The sequence below is a fragment of the Eublepharis macularius genome, chromosome 14 (assembly GCF_028583425.1).
Source record: "Eublepharis macularius isolate TG4126 chromosome 14, MPM_Emac_v1.0, whole genome shotgun sequence".
NCBI lineage: Eukaryota > Metazoa > Chordata > Lepidosauria > Squamata > Eublepharidae > Eublepharis > Eublepharis macularius.
Window position 1 is genome coordinate 49,443,820 of NC_072803.1, and position 19,935 is coordinate 49,463,754.

Genomic DNA, 19,935 nt, shown 5'->3' on the forward strand with positions numbered 1-19,935 from the left:
CCATGCTCCCTTACCCATACCGTTAAAAATTAACAATGCATAGCTTAACTGTATAACCAGTGCCCCAGGTTTACATTTATGGGGAAGTCCCATTCAATTCAAAGTGCATTTAGTATCATGGCCCTAAATCAATTTTAATTATTTGACATAATGATAACTTTTTAAGTTTTCAGTTCCCAAATGTGTAGTTCTGTGTTTACTAACTAGATTTGATGCAGGAAGGAGGAATTTAATCCTTTAACCCCTATGCAATCTAACCTATTGAAACTCCCCTTCCCACTGCTCTTAGCATTGGCAGGGGGCGGAAAAGGCAGACTTTCAGTAAACCCTAAAAGACTTGGAGGGCTGGCTGGCCACATGTGCACAAGCAGCCAGGGGCCATTCTTGGTCATGCACAAACCTCTGACTTCAGATACTAGTCTTTGGAGAAAGTGTGAGCTGAGATATATTGTGCACCGATAGAGCCATTTAAAAAATCCCCATAATTGCAAAGGGAAATGTGTCACTGCAGTTACAGTCATTACTGTTGGATGTATCAGTGCATAGCTCATTTCATGCATCCCTTTCCCCACATTACTGAGGTCCTGTGTGTCGCCAAGAACATATTTGTAGGAAGGAATTAAACATCCTTAAATGACAATGCTCTGTCTTCACACCTCTTCTGTCCCCACCTCCCCTTGGCACCTTTACATGCTGCCATACAATTTTTGTTTTTACTTTTTTCTGGTGAAAGACAAGTGATGTCTCTTCTGCTCCCTGCCCCAACACACCTCTTTGTTTCTGAAGAACTGGGCTGCCTTTCAGAATTTCTCTCTATCTCTTTGTCTAGCAACCAGCTTGGTATGCCACTATAGTGTTTCTCCTCTGGCCCTTCCTCGTCAGCTGTTCTCTCTCCTCTGTGTTTCTTTCATCACCCCTTTTCCTGTGTGTGTGTTTTTTCCCTCCTTTGCTAGCAAAAACAATCCCTGCAGAGTTGTACATGTGCCTTTCTCTTGCTTGCCTTGATATGCATATGTGAATCTCTTTATGGCCTTATTCTGAGTGCTACAGGAGAGCTCCATCCAAAGATGCGCTGGATTTTCTCTTTCTCTCCATATCTTGAGTAGGGAGAGAAGATGCTTGCTTGGTTGATATTTAAAACTGTGCCTCTCATGTGAGATCCCAGACAAAAACCTGGACAGGGGTAGGTGCTATTAAGATTCCAGTAGCAGCCTAGAGACTGACTGAAGTCAGACAAAACCAAACATCCTCCAATATCTGACTTCATTTGGCCTCCCTAACATTCCTGAGAAGTTCTATTGAAGAAGAACCACCAAATTTGCCTGCAGCTATCTGAATCAGCCAGTCTTCTGGATAATTCTCCGCATAGCTTCTAAACAATTGAAGATGATGCAAAGGCAGGAGAGAAGCAAAGCAAATATCTGAGTAAGGGCTCCTTGTTTCTCAAACAAGCAAAATAGCCTGCCCTACAGATTTTATAAGATTATGAGAGTACCTTACCTGCTCTGGATTGTTGGTGCCATAAAGATTCCTTGCACATATGAAGCTGCCTTATTCTGAGTAAATCTGTCAGTCCATCTAGCTCAGAATTGTATTTTTTTGTGTGACTGCCAGTAGCTTTTCAAGATCTCAGGCAGAGAAAGGATTTTCCAAGACCTTCTATGAGATCACTATGGAGTGAACCTTCTGCACTGAATATCAGCCTCTTCCTTGAAGAGAGTTTGGAAGGTCTCTCTGTAGTTCCCTCATTTGGCTGGAGCTGGGTGGTGGAATCCCCTCTTGCTGTTCTTCAGCTCCCCAGTTTAAGGCCAGCTTTTGACACTGGTCCAGCTTGGTATCTTGAGATGCCAGAGAGTGGGACTTAAGGGAGCCTGAAGTATTGCATTATGGGGGCAAATCTGATCATCAAAAAGATCACAGCTATGACCATAGTTCATCCTCAGTGTTGATTTCAGGGAATTCTACTGAATATTTCCCACCCGAGCAGTCTCTTTTAATGCAGATTTCGCTATCTATGTCATCAGTGATGCTTGGCCCTCCTGACCCTTGACCACGGTATTAATTGGAGCAAGACAGGTTACCTTCATCTCCTGGCCTGTACTTGGCTGTTATCTGGATGAGTTCTCTTCTGTGTCACAAAGGATTAATTAAGACACTCTGAGGGAAAAGAAGAAAAAGCTGCACGCCCACCTCCTCTTCTTCCCTTCATAGAGAGAGTATTTTTCACTGCAGAAATATTAACAAGCTCTTCCCACACAGATGCAAATTCAGGTTCTCTTGTTAATGTCTGTCCAGGTTGTGTTCTAAAGGCCAGAAGGCCAGCAAAGCAACCTAATTAGAAGCAAGCCATAGAGGAAGGCTGTCCACTGAGGGGGCCTGGGCTCTATTCTGCGCCAAACTTTTCAGAAAGGCTCTATGCTGAGTCACCAAGCTGCTGCAGGGGGGTTTCTTGGTATACCTCCTCTTTTGGGAGTTGCTTGTCCAAGCAGCTTGGGTTGGAATGGGTGGAGATACTTGGAAAGATTGGGCGAACCTCAGGGGTTGGCACTGCCAGACAGCTGCTGAGGTCCACTAAGCTCAGGAGGACCCGCTGTCCAACCTTGGCCCATTATAGCCTATCAGCTGCAGCCATCACCACCTGCCCTCTTGCACTGAGTGCTGATGGTAAGACTGAACAAATGCTGAAAAGACCAAGAGGGTACAAGACAGCAGAAGGTTGACTAGAGTGTGCATGCACAAAAAGAGGCTGTCCGTGCAAGAGGCATTGTTCCCAGTTGTATGCCCAGAGTTTGTCTGTGTACAGTTGCATGCCCATTGAAGTCTTCTGATGAATACTGAGAGGTCAGGAGTGGAGGCAGCAGGCACTATCTCAAATCCTTCCTCCATGTGAATGTCTGATGAACAACTGAGCAGTCTGGCTGCAATCTTTCTGACATTCTGATGATAGAGCTATAGGGCACACGGTCCAGCGACTTTGCTGACATTAAGCAGGTCGAGTGAGGTCCGTGCCTGGATGGGAGACTTCATGGAAGCTCTAGTTATACCACTTTGAATTCCATGCTGGAAGAAAGGTGAAATATAAATAAATGAGTTCATTTTTGTTACGCTCCTTCTTCCGAGGAGCTCAGATTTCTTCTCACGACAGTCCTCTGAAGTTGGCTAGGCTGAGAGAGAGTGACTGGCAGAACGTTACCCAGTAAGCTTTGTAGCTGAGAGTTGATTTGAACTCAGATATCCCGACTTGTAATCCAACACTCTAACCGCTATGCCACACCTGATCTTAGGGTAGACAGAATAACAGTATCAAATTCTTGGCTGCATCAAGATATCTTTCTGTGATTGTTTCAGGTGAGTAGCCGTGTTGGTCTATAGTAAAAGAGCAAGATTTGAGGCCAATAGCACCTTAAAGACTAACCAAATTTCTAGGGTATAAATTTCTAAGAATCTTCATCAGATACTCTTGAAATCTGGTTAGTCTTTAAGGTGCTACTAGACTCAAATCTTGCTTTTCTGTGATTGGGTTCTGTTACATTTCCCACCCTCTGGTTTATGCCAGTTTTACAGCCCCAGAAGCAGGAAGGATGGAGCTCTTCTGGGAGAAATTATTTTTCATCTGCTTGTCCTTCACTTCCATGCATCTTTCTTTTTCTTTTCTGTTTTTTTTCTCTCTCACTGAAATGGATTCAGTGGGACTATCTGAGTAAGTTTGAACCATTGGATTGCACTGAATGGGGTATGTTTGCACTTAACCTTTGGTGTGCTGGAGGTGGGGGAATGGGTTGAGCCAGGTACCTCTGGTGTGCAAGCCAACAAATCTGCGTGGAGCACAATTCGAATTGTGTTGGAATTCCTACAGACCGGGGTGGGGGGTGGGGAGAGACAGGACTCCTGGAGGTTCTGTTCCGAACAGCTCTAGCAATAATCCTCAGTTCATACCAGATTTTTCCTCCTGATAGCAGTTACTCATCAAGAGTCTGCTGTCAGCCTTTGATAGTACCTGGAAAGTATTTACAGCAATAGGCTGGATACAGACAACAGCTTTTCAAAAAAAAATGGTGTAGCAGTGTCATTGCCCACAGTACACATGATCATTTGTGTGCGTATGTGTGACCTGCTAGGATCAAATAAGTTTTTGCAAGTTTTTCTAGAGCTTCAATCTTTACTCTGGAAAAGGTGAAGCTTGACACATGATAACTTCCAGGCCTACTACAATAGACAAATGTCAATTTTGGTATGACTGCTGCAGTTGCCTGGAGCATAATTACTGTAGTAGGTAACAATCTTTTCCCCTCCCCATACTTAAAAAATAGTTAGTTATACCCCACTTTTCTCCCAAATGGGGACCCAGAGTAGTTTGCCCCTCCATTTATATTGTTTGTAGTTATCAAGCTCCAAAAGAAGGATTGAGGCTAATGTCACCATGGTCGTTCCTGTTTCTCTATAAAGATGACTCACCAGAAATGATGCTGGTGAGATAAGATTCAGAGCCAAGCTACAAGAGATGAATTACACGAGGAGGAGCACGTGAAGGGAGTCATAGTGTTAGCCAGGGAACTGAGTTTTAAAAGAGATTGGAAGGCTTTGTTAATTTCCCCTCTCTACAGAGCCAGCAAAGATTGCTGCTCAGAGGGTTTGTTAATTTCCTCTTTGCCTCCCAAAGGCTCTGTCAATTTCACCTCCCCTTCTAAGACGCGAAGAGGAAATAAACAAACCTGAGCAGCTCCCTGGCTCTGTAGAGAGGGGAAATTGACAAAGCTTTCCGATATTTTAAAACTCAGCTTCCCAGTTAACATTGTGACTTCCTTCTCGTGCTGCTTCTTGTGTAATTCATCTCTTGTAGCTTAGCTCACAGCCCCAAAAGTTGCAAAAGATTCAGAGAAAACATAGAACATGTCTACATCAAAGATTTCAATCAGTTAATAGTTATTCCTTCTGCCCAGGGAACTCTACAAGCTATAGCTCTGCTATAAGAAGAACTAGGGATCACAGACAGCTGCTCAGAACTAATTCCCAGGATTCTTTAGGAAGCAGCCATGATGATAAAAATAGTAGGACACTGATATATGTTTGTAGTATAGACAGGCCAAAGATAATGGCAAAACCTATGCTATGCTGACTGTTCTGAAACATTTAGAAGCATCTCAGGGAAAAAAGAGAAGGAACAGAGGCTCACTCTATCCACTGAAATAAATGCAGGAGGTGGTAGTTTTAAGCTACAGGAAGATGGATTCAGGTTAAGTAGGAGACCAAGTACAGTTCACTTGAGTCAAATAGGTTTTCCTTTTTGTGTTTGTTGCCTAAGTCAGCACACCAAAGGTTAATCTTGTAGAATGTCTCTTCTTTGTAATCTTGCTGTTTTACTGTTGATGGGAATGAAAATAAGAGAAAGCTACAGTGGGTGGGTGGGTGGGTGTTGGAGTTTGAGGAGGGGGGAGACATTGGCCAGCACTGATAGGAAACTTGTTGCTTTCTCAGCGCTTGGTGAGGATGAATATGCCAATCTCGAATGATGACCTGTCCGTTCACTTTACATCTACGCTCATGGCCTTGATCCGGACTGCTCTGGACATCAAACTAGCATCAGGTGAGGTGGGGGGGAAACACAGCCCAAGAGTTTTGCTACTTCCATGTTTGAAGGCTGGAGGCAGGAAGGGGCATTCATACGAATGCTCTCAAACTCTCCCCCATGCCTCTTGGTCTAACCTTTTCTGTCCATTCTCATGCTGAGATTAGGGATGTGTGCTAAAAAATGGTATTTTTCAGATTTGGGTATCCAAAATACCAAGCATAATCAATATTCCTGATATTCAGGTAAAAAATATACCGGTATATTCCAAATATATTCCGCTCCATTATTCCTTATGGGGGAATCCTTCCAGGAGGCTAGAGGGGGAGTTTTTCAAGCAAACTGCATCAAACTACATCCTGCCTGTCTACTAAAGACCTCCCCCCACCCAAGTTTTAAGTTCATTGGGTCAAGAGATCCAGTTCTACAGGCCTTTGAAAAGGTGCCCCCATCCACTTCCCATTATTTTGGGGAGGATATTATCCAATGCTTTATCCAGAGCAAATATGGAAGCCTAAAAAAGGGTCTTAGTCAAACACAAAAGACCAACCATACTGGCCAAGACTTCCAATACAAACAAGACTAACAAAGCCCAACAGAACTAATATCAAATCAGAGAATCCCAGCAGATCTAATACCAAACTAGAGTATCCCAGCAGCGCTAAAGTGAAGCAAGGGGCATTGATACATTCCCAACAGAATCAGTGTCACTCACTGATGCCAGGCAAAACCCTGGGCCAATGCAAATCCAAAATAACCAGTGTTGAAACAGAGAATCGCAGAACCCAAACTGACAGGCCAGTAGTGCCAAGGCAACCAGCCATACATGGCAGTGGCATATAACAAGCAAGCAACACTGGCACAGACACATACCAGTAGCACTGCCTCCCTTCCACCTCTTTCTGGGAATCCAAATAAGACAGATACGTCTGAATATACCCAAATAATAACAAAAAGAGGTTTTGAGGGGGTATATTTTAAAACCAGATATACTGAATCACACATTCCTAGCAGGGTGTGAAGTTCTGCCAAAGACTTCACTGCATGAGTTCAGGAACTGCATGAGTTAAAGTATTTTTATTTGATAAGCTACTAGTTCATTCCCTATTACAATCCTTGCCAGGAATGGTGCTTCTGTACAAGCACATAACGTATACAGGAGTCTAAGCCCAGCCCCAGAGTTCTTACCTCCCTTTAGGAAGCAGCTAAGTTTAGTAAATGAACAGCAGGACATAGCAGAGATGATGTGTGAGAAACTCCAAGGCCATGAGGCCTAGCTTCTCAGGCGAAAGAGAAACCACAGGCTGAGAAAGAGATAACAGCAGGCTGTCAGATTCCAGGCAGAGAACAGCTTCTAACATCAGAGTCACACAGACTCAAACAGGCCTTGCAGAGTATGACCGGAGATATCCTGACACAGGGATTTCACTTACTTTTTTTAACGGATGCAGAGGAGTTAGCCGTGTTAGTCTGTAGTAGCAAAAACAAAAAGAGTCCAGCAGCACCTTTAAGACTAACCAACTTTATTGTCGCATAAGCTTTCCAGAATCACAGTTCTCTTCGGCAGGTGCATGGAGGGCAAGAAGAAACTGGTCAGATGTATAGGTGGAGAGGGGAGGGAGGAGTAGATGCAAACAGTAGCTTCTGATATGGAGATCAGTTTGCTTCTGTTAGGGAAGTCAGTTACTTCTGATAATGAGATAACCATTCATAGTCCCTATTCAGTCCCAGCCTAACTGAGTCAAATTTACATATGAATTCCAATTCAGCAGCTTCCCATTGGATTTTGTTTTTGAAAGGTTTCTGTTGAACTACAGTGACCTTTAAGTCCTTGATGGAATGTCCTGGTAGACTGAAGTGTTCTCCCACTGGTTTCTGGATGTTGCCATTTTTAATGTCAGATTTGTGTCCATTTATTCTTTTGCGCAGTGGTTGGCTGGTTTGTCCAATGTACAGAGCAGAAGGACACGGTTGGCACATGAGGGCATAGATCACATTAACTGCATCGAGGCAGCAGCTAGACTGCAACATGCCTGGCCACCTGGAGATTGCTCTCTTCACTGCTGCTCTGCTGCAGCCTGTCCAGCCTGCTCCTTGTAACCCCTGATTGAGCCATCTCACCCTTGCCTCCCACCATTTTGAGTGGGGTGTCCACCAACCCCTCATGTCTCCCTTCTGGCTTTTTGACAGCAACACAACCACCGCCCTTCTACAAATTCAACACGCAGGTGCATTTCCTCTCCCCTGCATCCATTGCTATTCACACACAACTCAAGGGAAGGGGTGCTCATCAGAGGGGCAAGGATGTTCATCACTGGATAGCAGGTGGGGGGATTTGGGGAGCATTATATGAGAGTGGATTATTTTCTTCTATGTGTCTTTTCCACTGTACCTAACAGGAGTCCTGCAGCACCAATGTGATGCTGAACTGAGGAAGGAGATCTCCTTGGTTTGGCCCAACCTCTCCCAAAAGACCTTGGATCTGTTGGTGCCACCTCATAAACGTAAGTGGCCCATGTGTGCACGCTCCAGGGAGAGGGAGGGATCTTTGCTATGCTGAGACCTTATCCCTACGAAATCTGAACATGTCAGGGTTTGGATCAGCTCTCTGTTGCAGAACGAAGAAGGGAGAAATAACGCCTTTGTTTTTCGTAGATTTCTTTGCTCCTCTTTGTAAGTTCATGTAGGCAAAGAGCAACACAAAATACACACGGGCTGCAGTTGCCTCTGTTAATCAGGGGGCGATTTTCTGGTACCCATTCCTCTTTCGTCCGATGAGAAGATTGGGGAGACGCCTTATTTACAATGGTCTTGGTGTGTGCAGGATTGTGCTACGGAACTCTAACCTCTCTTTAACCACCACCACAGGTGGAAATGAGTGCTTCCCCCAGCACTTTTATCATTAACCATTTCCATTTCTTCCATCTTTCCCCCATTAATCTCTGTTCTTCGTTTGTGGGGGGGTTTCTTCCCAGCTGAAGCAATGACAGTGGGGAAGGTCTATGCAGCCCTCATGATATTTGATTTCTACAAACAAAATAAAAATACCCGCGATCCCGGTCACCCAACCTCTGGCCAGGTAAATGCCATCTTTTTTTTCAATAAGCCATTGTTAGAGTCCTTGCTTGTGTACCCGCCAAACCAGTTTTGCAAAACTCCATGATTTTTGTTGTTGTTTCAAATCTCCATAATTAAAGACTCCAAACCCATATTTCAAAGGATTTCAAAATACGCATTTACATTAGCACTTTACAAGAAGGCTAAGCACATCTGTGGAGGATAGGTCTATAGGCAGCAACTTTGATGGCTAAACAGAGCCTCCACATTCAGAGGTAGTATATCCCTGAAGACCAGTTGCTGGGAGTGACAGCTGTGGAATCCTGTTCTCTTGTTAGCTTTGAAGAAGCATGTGGTTGAACACATTTTTCCCTAGTAGGGTTTAAAGCAGCTGGTAGGGGACAGCATGGGGGCAAAGACACGTTCTTTTCCTGCACCACCATTCTGATCCATATGTCCCCTTCCCCTGCTGCTTCTCATGGCCAAATAACATTTCAAATTCTAGTTACAGGACTCCGATGTTTTGTGTGGCTTGATCCTTAAACTCACAATTAATCATCAACCTGCCTAATTCTGTGCAATCCCTAAATCCAATCCACGTGTTTTTTTTTTTTTAATTGAATTCAGAGATCAGTGTGAATGTTTGTCAAAGGACTGAAGACAAGAAAATTTTAAATATTAGAAATTTTGGCCTCTTGTGATATGCTATGTACTATTCAGGACAGCCACTACCCATCTGACCAGTAGCTCCAATAATACAGGAAAATCAGTACACAGCTTGCTTGGATCCTGGTTCCAAGCCCCTTGGCACACAACACAATCTCTGGCACCAGCATTTCAAGGATCTCAAAAAGCAGGTGGTACAAGCCTTTCTCTGCCTGAGACCCTGAAGAACTGCTACTAGGCAGGGTAGAGAATACTGATAGACTATTGATCTAACTTGGTATAAGCCAACTTCATATTACTGGGCCCGTAGCACAATGGGAGAGCATACGCTTTGTGCACAGAATGTCCTGCTACGTCTTGTAAAAGGATCTCAGGGCTGGGCTAGGAAAGATCTTTTCCTGCTCGAGAGGCAGGGCCAGCCAGAGTAGACAAAGCTGAGCTACAGGGACCAATGCTCTGAATCCATATACGCAGCTTTCTATGTTCATAAGCTCATTCCTTGGACTCCCGGTTGGAAGGAATGTCTGCAGATGTTTCTATCTGTTGCTCCATAGGTAGGGTTACGAGAGTAGACAATATCAGTGATTCCTTCTTGTCTCTTTTTATGCCTTGCAGACGGGAACAGTCTCCCTATTCCACCCATTGAAAGCTGCCCTGGAGCAAAGCCAGCCAGTATTCCCCAACGCTTTCCTTCGCCAAAAGAGTTCTGCTTCCCTCAACAATGGAGGGGCTTTGTGAGTATCCTTCTTACTTAGTTCTGTGGAGGTGGTAGATCTACATCTGGGCTATAACCAGGGCTTTTTTTCTGGGAAAAGAGGTGGTCGAACTCAGCTCGCAGGACTGCACAATGATGTCACTTTGGGTCATCTGGAACTGGGGGGAGTTTTTTAAAGTTTAAATCGCCCTCAGCGTAAATGGTCACATAGCTGGTGGCCCCACCCCCTGATCTCCAGACAGAGGGGAGTTTAGATTGCCCTCCGCGGAGGGCAATCTAAACTCTCCTCTGTCTGGAGATCAGGGGCGGGGCCACTGGCCATGTGACCATTTTCAAGAGGTGCTGGAACTCTGTTCCACCATGTTCCAGCTGAAAAAAAGCCCTCACTATAACACTTGAGACAGAAGCCCAAGCAAAAAAAAAATTGGTCACAAATTCATATGATACGGCAAAAAATGTTGAAGATCAATATACAGTTTAAACCAGAAGACTTTTTGTTAGTATTAATGGGAAAACAGTTGGAAAGCAAACATGATATCTTATTTCTATATATGACCACAGCGGCTAAATGTTTATATGCACAAAAATGGAAAAGTATAGTATTGCTTTCAATCGAGGACTGGATTGTGAAGATGATGGAGTTAGTGGCGAAACTTACAGCTCTGATAAGAGATAAAACATTGCCTACCTTTATGGTTAACTGGAAACCCCTTATTGACTTTCTATGTGAGACCAATAAAAATGAACTGATGATTTGTGGTTTTGATTTCTAAAAAGATAAATTTTGGGAAAATAAATAGAAGGGGGGCAGTACTGAAAAGGTAAATTTTGGAGATATTAAAACTTAAAGTACAATGTTTGTTAAAATATGATAGGTGTTGTAGAGAAAAATGGAAAATGAAAGATGTATTATTTTTCTTTATGTTCAATTTTTGTTCTTTTTCTCTCTTTGAACTCTTTTTTTTACTTTCTTTTTCTATTTCTCTGTCCTTTTTAATTGGGCTTTTAATCTTATGAATAAAATAAAAAGTATTCTAATGTGTAAGACAGAAGCCCAGGGTTCATATGATGGAATTCTCTTCTTGAACATAGAAAACTAGCATCTCCAAAAAGGTGTTTATTTTATTGATTTGTTATTCAAAACATTTATACCCTACTCTGAACTCCCAGCTTTGGTCATGAGATGGCTTCCAAATGTAAAATATAAAAATCATGCAATAGTCAAAGATAAACAATAAGACCTGGAAACTATATGAAATCAGAACATGAAAAGAACCATGGCTTGGATCCACCAGTAATTTCCATGGACTGATGGTATTTGGGTCAGTGGAGCAGGACTTCCTGGTCTCCTCCTTCCTGCTGTGGCCCCAAATGCCCCCTCAATGCTACAGTGGGGAACTGGACCCTTGGGAACATGGGAGGTGGGGTCAGAAGTCTGCAGTGGAAGTGAGGAGATAGTGAAAAGTGGGAGTCCCACTTGCCTCTATGGAAAATCCTCTGCTGGATCCAACAATTCCAAACATTATTGTGCATTTCGAGCCATACAAGATAGTTATGAGTCAGAGATGTTTTTTTGGGGTGTGTATGCGCCATGGAGCAGTCTCTCATTGGATCCCACACCTGCAGGCTGAAGGATACAGTCTATACACAGGTTTCTCATTGAGAACTAGCCCCCTGTTAGCCTGTAGTATTTGGAGGCCAAGATTTGGAGGCTCCAGTAAGCATTGAACCCACTATTGAATCCTGATGCTGGGATAGGGTTGCTAACCTCTAGGTTGGGCTTGGAGACCTCTTCGAATTACAACAGATCTTCAGAGAGGTCCCTCTGGAGAAAATGGGTGCTTTGGAGAGTGGACTCCATGGCATTATCCATTGTTGAGGACCCTCCCCAGGCTCCACCCCTAAATCTCCAGGGGTTTTGCAACCTGGAGTTGGCAACCCTAGACCTGAGTCATCTTGCTCTCCAACAGTTCTGTGTACCAGTTCAGAGTGAGTGACGTCTCCCTGTCGAGATATCTGAGCCAAACTGCCTTCCTTTGGTGACATAGCTTCCTTATGTGTGTAGCTTCCTCGGAATAACTGGTGTCCAGAAAGTGGGAGTCCCACTTGCCTCTATGGAAAATCCTCTGCTGGATCCAACAATTCCAAACATTATTGTGCATTTCGAGCCATACAAGATAGTTATGAGTCAGAGATGTTTTTTTGGGGTGTGTATGCGCCATGGAGCAGTCTCTCATTGGATCCCACACCTGCAGGCTGAAGGATACAGTCTATACACAGGTTTCTCATTGAGAACTAGCCCCCTGTTAGCCTGTAGTAGGTCACCAATGGATGCCTTCAGTGGTTTGGGTCCCCCCTCAGAACCCGCCCCCCATCCATTCACAGTGTTTTGAATTATGTGTGTTCTTTTTCTCGCCTCTTCACAGACCACCACCAGAAAGGAGAGGAATCAAGGAGTCCATATCATGGGGAACTCAACGAACTCAGGATGTGTTTTATGAAACCAGAACACCAGCATTTGAACGGGGCCACTCACAGGAAATCTCTATAGAACAGTCAAGCAAACAGGTGAATACCAAGCACATGTTGTTTTCCTTGCACATGGCAAACCTCCTTTAATTACAGGTTGCTTCTGCTTTCAGTTTCCATACATTTAGCAGAACATTATTGAGCTTTGAGACTAAACTTCAGCCACTTTCTCTGATAGGTTAACATAGGTGGTCCATTACAACAAAATCCAGAGGCACAGTAAAGTTATATCTTTATTCAGCTCAACAAAAGTTCATGCAGTCTTACCAGTTACTCAGAACTCTTCCTTAGGCCAGACATTTATAAAAAATGATAGAAAGGGGGGAAATGAGTTTCTGGCCTCAGGGGCTGTTTATTTCAGATGGCAATGGTAGCAGCTGCTGGTTGGTGTTTCCTAAGAGGAGTCCTTCTGGTCCTTCTGGTTTCCTTTATCCTCTGGTTTCTTTATCAAATCGCCCACCAAGCCTGTTGAGGGTCATGGCTGCCAACTTCAACACTTACATCTGTTGTGGTAGGAAAATCACTGTCATCTCCATTTAAAAGATCTCCACTCACAAGTGTTGGGAAAGGCCTTTCTCTGCCGGAGACCTTGGAGAATTTCTTCTTGTCAACCACAAACTCACTAGACTCGTCATAGGCAGGCCTTTGGCTCTCGTTCTCAGCTCATCTCATCGGCAATACGGGGATCAGGTGCAGACTGGCCATTTAACTTACAGGGAAAGTTTCTGGTGGCCCGCTGCCTTGGAGGGCTGCTGGCAACTGGAAGAAAGTGGAGCCAAGCGCCAATAGCTATGATAGTGCAGCAGAGGTCGTTTTGCTCAATTGATTGGCAGTGGTGGAGGAGGCTGACCTGACACCCATTTTTTGCCAGGTTGGAGCAAAGGGGCCCCTACAGCACTGGCTTATGGCACTGCCATGGGTCAAACAGCCTGGTGTGTTCCTGGGCCATATGAACATCTGAGTCCACCCTTGGTGGGTATGCTAACACTAGCCTACCTTACAGGGCTGTGGTAGTGCTCTGAATTCTTGACATGCCTGTTAGGATTGGATGTCAGCCCAGGTGATATACCTGTTCACTCTGTTAGGACTAAACTGTGCAGTTCTTGAACAGTCCGGAAAAGAATTGCAAAAGCCAATAAGCAGCAGAGTTATTTAACAGAAGATACACAGATCCCAGCATAGTTCAAGATCTTCATCAGAGGACTTGACATCTCCTGTTAAAAGGGCAGGAGTTGAGAGTGGCAGGTCTCTGCTGGAGACTGTGCAGAGTTGCTGCCAGTGGGTGTGATGGACTGGTTGGCTGGACTCATCATAAGATAGCTTCATATATTCATTTGCACTTCTGTTCTGATTTCTTTCTTTCAGGTAGTAGAAATGCAAGAGATCAGCCCAATGCTAGCCAATGGTGAACATCAGCCTGGCCTGGAAAGCCAGGGGCGAGCCGCTTCCATGCCACGCTTGGCAGCTGAAACTCAGGTGAGCGTGGGAGGCTTAACTGGCAATGGAAGGCTTACAGTAAGTCACTGATTCAACACCTTCTCTTTGTTTGTCTCATTGTCTGGCAGGTATTTGCTTGGGAGGTTTAAAGGGGTATGTGCTGGGGATGTGTTGTGTGCGTGTGTGTGTGTGTGTGTGTGTGAGTGAGTGAGTGAGTGAGTGAGTGAGTGAGAGAGAGAGAGAGAGAGAGAGAGAGAGAGAGAGAGAGAGAGAGAGAGAGAGAGAGAGAGAGAGAGAGAATAATTTTGGGTCCAATCTGGAGCTTTGTCATACAGATAGCTTCTCTAATGTGATTTTTCACCCTTAAGGCATTGACTGCTTTTGCAAATATAAATGCATTTCCAGAAAGCCAACCAAGGAATACCAGGAGTTGTAGCTCTGTGGGTGAGTTAGGGGAAGGAGGGTGGGTTGGAAGTTGGGATCCCATTCCCCCGGCGGGGGCAGGAGATCCCTTGCTTTGACCTTCCACCATCACCCCACCGCTACTCACCAGGCCAACAGGGGAGAAAAGTGTGGGAATGGGCCTCCTGGGTGCGCTCCCAGGGGTGGTGCGACAACGTCACTCCCAAGACTGACATTGTTGAGCCACCCTGAGAACATGCAGTGCTTTGCAGTGGGACAATTTGGGCCCCAAATTGGCCAATTGCAAAGTGTGCTTGTGCTCCTGTTACCCGGAAGTACCATCACTGGAAGTGACGTCATCTCATGCGCGTGAATGGAGTATGCTGGGACAGTAGGGGACCTGGCAACCCTAATTGGAAGCCAGGAGGTACCATAACAGTATCAATCAGTGACAGTAGCAGAAGATAGGAAACCAAATGCAAAATAATCCCTGTTTTAGGTGTTTGGAGCTACAATTACTCTCTTAGCTTTGCTTCCTGTGACAGCAGATGGACCAAGACTGGAGTAACATATTCCTTGCAACCTGCTCCAGTCAACATCTTATTGGCAGCCTTCTGCACCAATTGAAGTTTCTGAACACTTCTCAAGGGCAGCTCTATGTAAAGGTCACTGCAGTAATCTAATCTAGATGTATCCAGGATGTGCACCACAGTGCCCGGATCTTTCCTGCCCAGGAAAAGCTGCAGCTGGCTAATCAGTCAAAGCTGGTAAAAGGCACTTCTGGTCACCACTGCCACCTGCTTATTCAGCAGTAGGCCTGGGTCCAAAAGCACCCCCAGACCTGTTCCTTCAAGGGGAATGCAACTCCATCCAGAATGGGTGACACCTTAAATCCCAGGTCAGACCTTCTGCTCACCAGTAGCATTTCCGTCTTGCTGGAAATCCAGAAGTGTAGAAATGGTTTTTCAACCAATTCTAGCGACGACCGTTGGTTTCATTCATCTCTGCTGATTTCAGTTGGACTTCTACAAATTTTCAACAAATTGCCTGCTAAGGAACGCTGATCCCCTTTGGCTCGAGTGGAATAACCAAAACATTTCCTCTGCAAGAGATGCTCAAGAAATTTTTCATTCTACGCTTGCGTGATGCAGCTTGATCATCACTTCTGTGATACCCTGGTTATTCTCTTCATTTCTCACACCATTCCATCATTCACATATTGGTGGTGATTGCCCTCCAGATTGCTCCATTTCCCACTGGGACCCCAGGACATCACTACCTTTGAGTTTTTTCTGCTGAAATGTTGTTCACACAACAAAAGAGGTTGGGTATCATATTGGCACGTTCCACATAACTCGCAAATGAGGAAGCAGAGAGGAGTGGAATGCCGAAAACTGGCAAACCTCCATCGGGCAGGTCCAAAAACCATCTTAGGCTGATTTTTGCCATGCCTTCCCATGTGCCTATTTGAAAACAACTGGGGGGTGTAGGCCACAACTGATCAAGTGATGTTGCTGTGCATCCTGCCCTCATTTGATGGGGCTCGTGAAAATGAATGGCCGTTATGCTGTTATGGTAATACTTGAATTGCTCCCCAGTACTGTTAGAGAGCTCTAATTTCAGAGATAGAAGAGCTTTCTTTCAATGGTTCTTTTAGGTGGGTCGCTGTTTTGGTCTACAGCAGAACAGCAGGATTTGGGTCCAGTGGCTCCTTAGAGACCAACAAGATTTCTCAAAAGCTTACACCTAGAAAAACTTGTTGGTCCCTAAGGTGCCACTGGACTCAAATCCTGCTGTTTCAGTAGTTCTGATCACTATTCTTCAGACTGGGGGAAGGTATTTTCAGGGACCAGCACAGTACAGTCTGTGAAATTTGCATAGGTGGCTCCAAAAAGCGAGTATTTGGGAGCTCAGGTGTTACCTACATCTTCTCTTTTCCCTTCTCTGAGAACCTAAGGCAAGATGATGTAAAATCAATCCCCAAAGCCTCCCCTAACCTACTGATAGTTTTGAACATTGGTGGAAGAGAGTCAGTCCCTTCCTTTAAATAGACTTCCATCCACAAATTCCCCCAGAGTGGGGACTGAGAGTCTCTAATTTTGTGCAGCTGGATGGGGGACAGACACTGTGGGTCATTGCTTTAAAACTCCCCCTGTGGGAGGAGCCTCAGCTTGAGGCCGAAGCAACACTCTGAGCTGGACATAACCAGGCTCCCTGATAGTTTGTGCAAGTGGGAAGTTGTGCATAGTCAATTAATGTGGTCAAAGCCTGTGGATGGCAAACTTTTTGAGGAATGCTGACATGGTAAGCAGGCATCTCCTCCCACCTACTGTGTCTCCTAGAGGCAATGACAGAGCTTCTGGGTAGGTTTGCCATCCCCCTGCCTGGGGTAAGAGAACCCCCACCCCTACCTGCCACCTTCCAGCTCTGCTCACCTGGCTGCAAACCAACTGCTCACCTGGCTGGCAGGGAGAAAAGGCACAGGGTGCAAGAAGTGCAAGCACATGCTACTATGCTCCACTGTTGCTCCTCTGCTGCACCTGAAAATGATGTCATTTTCTGGTGTGATGGGTGGACTGTGGGAGAATGTGCATGAGGAAGGTAAGCACCCCCCCCACACACACACACATACCTGCACCTCTATTTTGGACTCTGGGTTCCTGGAAACCCAACTTCTGGGTCACTCCCAGAAAAGCAACCCCACCCAGCTTATCAGTCATCCAAATGTTAGTCTTTGGCCAACTGATATTAGGGGCAACATGAGTCAATGCACTGGTCTATCAAAGTCTGTATTGTCTCCTTTGACTGGCAGCGACTCTCCAGCCCAGGGTCTCAGATGGGAGGTCATTCCCATCAGCTGCAACTTGATCCTTTGTAAATGGAAGAGTCAGGAATGGAATGTGGGACCTTCTGCTTACAAAGCAGTGTCTCTGCCCATGAGCCACAACCCTTCCCCAGCAACAAAGATGCCCAGGTCATCGTTCATGTCAGAACTGATTTCAGGTTGTTACAGTCTCCAGGCAAGGACCACACAATAGGCTGTGCAAGCCCACTTATAAACCTAGGCAGGGAGCTACTGGGTGGGCAGACTGGCTAGCTGCCCTGGGCTTACTCTCTGCCCTCCCCCCATTCCCTTCGGGTGGCAGTGGCTGCTGGGGCTCCTCTGTCACCCTGGACCAAACTAGAAGTGACGAATTACACTTGAATGGTAAGTGAACAGACTCACATATATTCCTCCCTGTTCACTTGCACTCCACTGGATCATTCAAGTGGAATTCATCACTTCTAGCTTGGCCCCCTCTCTGCTTGCTTCCTCTTTGGGTGCGAGGAGGAAGAGCAAAAGCAGCTGCTGCTACTTTCATTTTCTCCATCTGAGCAAACTTCAGAGTGGTGAAGCAATGGCAGCGGCTGCCGCCCCCACCCCTGCTCTGCCATTTTGCCCAAAGAAAGGGAGTGGGCAAAGGAGTGAGCCAACAAATGGCTGCTGCTGCTGCTCCTCCTCCTCCTTACCAACACCGGATTTGGAGGAGGAAGTGACTGGAGAGAAAACTGGCAACAGTGAGGAGGAGGAGGAGGGAGGGCCAACATTATGAAGCCAAGATTTGGAGGCTCCAGTAAGCATTGAACCCACTATTGAATCCTGATGCTGGGATAGGGTTGCTAACCTCTAGGTTGGGCTTGGAGACCTCTTCGAATTACAACAGATCTTCAGAGAGGTCCCTCTGGAGAAAATGGGTGCTTTGGAGAGTGGACTCCATGGCATTATCCATTGTTGAGGACCCTCCCCAGGCTCCACCCCTAAATCTCCAGGGGTTTTGCAACCTGGAGTTGGCAACCCTAGACCTGAGTCATCTTGCTCTCCAACAGTTCTGTGTACCAGTTCAGAGTGAGTGACGTCTCCCTGTCGAGATGTCTGAGCCAAACTGCCTTCCTTTGGTGACATAGCTTCCTTATGTGTGTAGCTTCCTCGGAATAACTGGTGTCCAGAATATTCTGGGCCTCTGGCCTTCCCACATGGTTCCATGGATACCTTTAGACTAACACCCATTTCTGTTTCTTGTCTTCATTCACTCCCCCCTTTCTTTGCCTGTTCATCTCCCTGTCTGGTTGCTCTCATCCTTTCACCCCACTCCTCCTCTCTCTTTCCTTCCCACTCCCTTTTTCCTTCGTCATCTCGTCTCCTGCACACCTGCTGTGATGTCTGACCATGGCTGTTCTGGTTGGGGCTGCATCAAATGTTTTTCTGTCATCTTGTCCGAATTGTTTGCAGAGGAGCAAAGCACGGTCACCGGGGCGATACCTAGCAGTATGTAGCATGAACTAAGTTGTATCCTCTAAAATCTGTTTACGGAATCATTGAATCTGATCATCGCTAATCCTGAATGTCCTTGCTTGAGTTTCAGTCTAACGTTATAAGAATATTTTTGCCATATATTTGTGCTTCACTTAAAGTGGCCGTGGTTCTTGGGGCATGGCCTGATTTTTTGGGTGGACATTTCTCCAAATGATGGAAAATTCAGAACACTCTTGGCAGGTTGCTTTTTCTTTAGAGGAGGGATAACTGAAAACTGATGTTTAATAATCCATGTATTTATCAATCTACAACTTGAACACATACTGCAGCAGTGCAGCAGCAAGCACACAGATAGTGCTAGTTCAGCCAGTCAGCTCCTAGCACAAATATCTCGATACCTTGAAAATATATCTGCTCTTTCTCCCCAAGGGCCCGTATGGATATTTCCATACAGTATCAAGGGCATTTCCGTACAGTGTCAAGGACATTTCCATAAACAATGCTATAGAGTAAATACATACAAGTTGACAAAGACATGGCATTAGCAAGGATCCAATACAGAGTTGAAGAAATGCTGAAACAGAACATAAGCAATTCTAGGACTGACATTAGACAACGTGAAGCACAGGTGGTACATGGGAGTACATATTTAAAGCAACAGCTGATATGCAAGGCAACATAGTGGTGAAGTCTATGGTCCTTAACTCATTAGCGAAGCATCTGAGACCCCCTCCCTACAATAAAGCCCTTCTATCTGAGTAAAAAAAGCCTTCTTGAGTCTAAATGTGTAAAGCCTCAGATTAGACCCCTTGCTTCTCCAATTAAAAGGATATCAATTAAAAAGGATATCTTTGAGCAGCTTTGAACCCAACTATTTGGGCAGGAGCTGATTGCATGGGAACCTGCATGTGCACCTCCCCAGCACAATGCCAATCTGATGGGAAACAGCCACACCATCAAGCCCTGGCTATGTTCTTCTGCCTGTACAGGTAGTGCTTATGGATAAGCAGCTACAAATGCATATGAGACAGGTGTAACCCAGGACTGTTTGGAGCATTGCCTGATCCATGCATGTTTACTTGGAAATGTTCCCCGATCTCTGGGCCCAGCTACTTCCCATGTTAGTGTTCCATCTCAAAACATATGAAGCAAGGGTAGATGAAAGTACTCCTGAGCAAAATACCTTTCCGTCTCCACTCAGCAATTACAAATAGTCCTCCCATATCAGGGCTGCAGGGGGGGAAGAGCTGTCACATGAAATGGTGACAT

General features: G+C 45.3%; 1 protein-coding gene across 1 annotated transcript in view; it reads left to right on the forward strand.

Moving 5' to 3' along the window:
* CACNA1B (calcium voltage-gated channel subunit alpha1 B) overlaps positions 1-19,935 on the forward strand; it is a 443,389-nt gene that overhangs the window by 419,719 nt on the left and 3,735 nt on the right. Inside the window, exons 41-46 of the mRNA XM_054997363.1 lie at positions 5,476-5,584; positions 7,966-8,070; positions 8,542-8,645; positions 9,905-10,023; positions 12,431-12,572; positions 13,899-14,009. Of these exons, the coding sequence (XP_054853338.1) occupies positions 5,476-5,584; positions 7,966-8,070; positions 8,542-8,645; positions 9,905-10,023; positions 12,431-12,572; positions 13,899-14,009 (690 nt within the window). The remainder of the gene's footprint in view (positions 1-5,475; positions 5,585-7,965; positions 8,071-8,541; positions 8,646-9,904; positions 10,024-12,430; positions 12,573-13,898; positions 14,010-19,935) is intronic.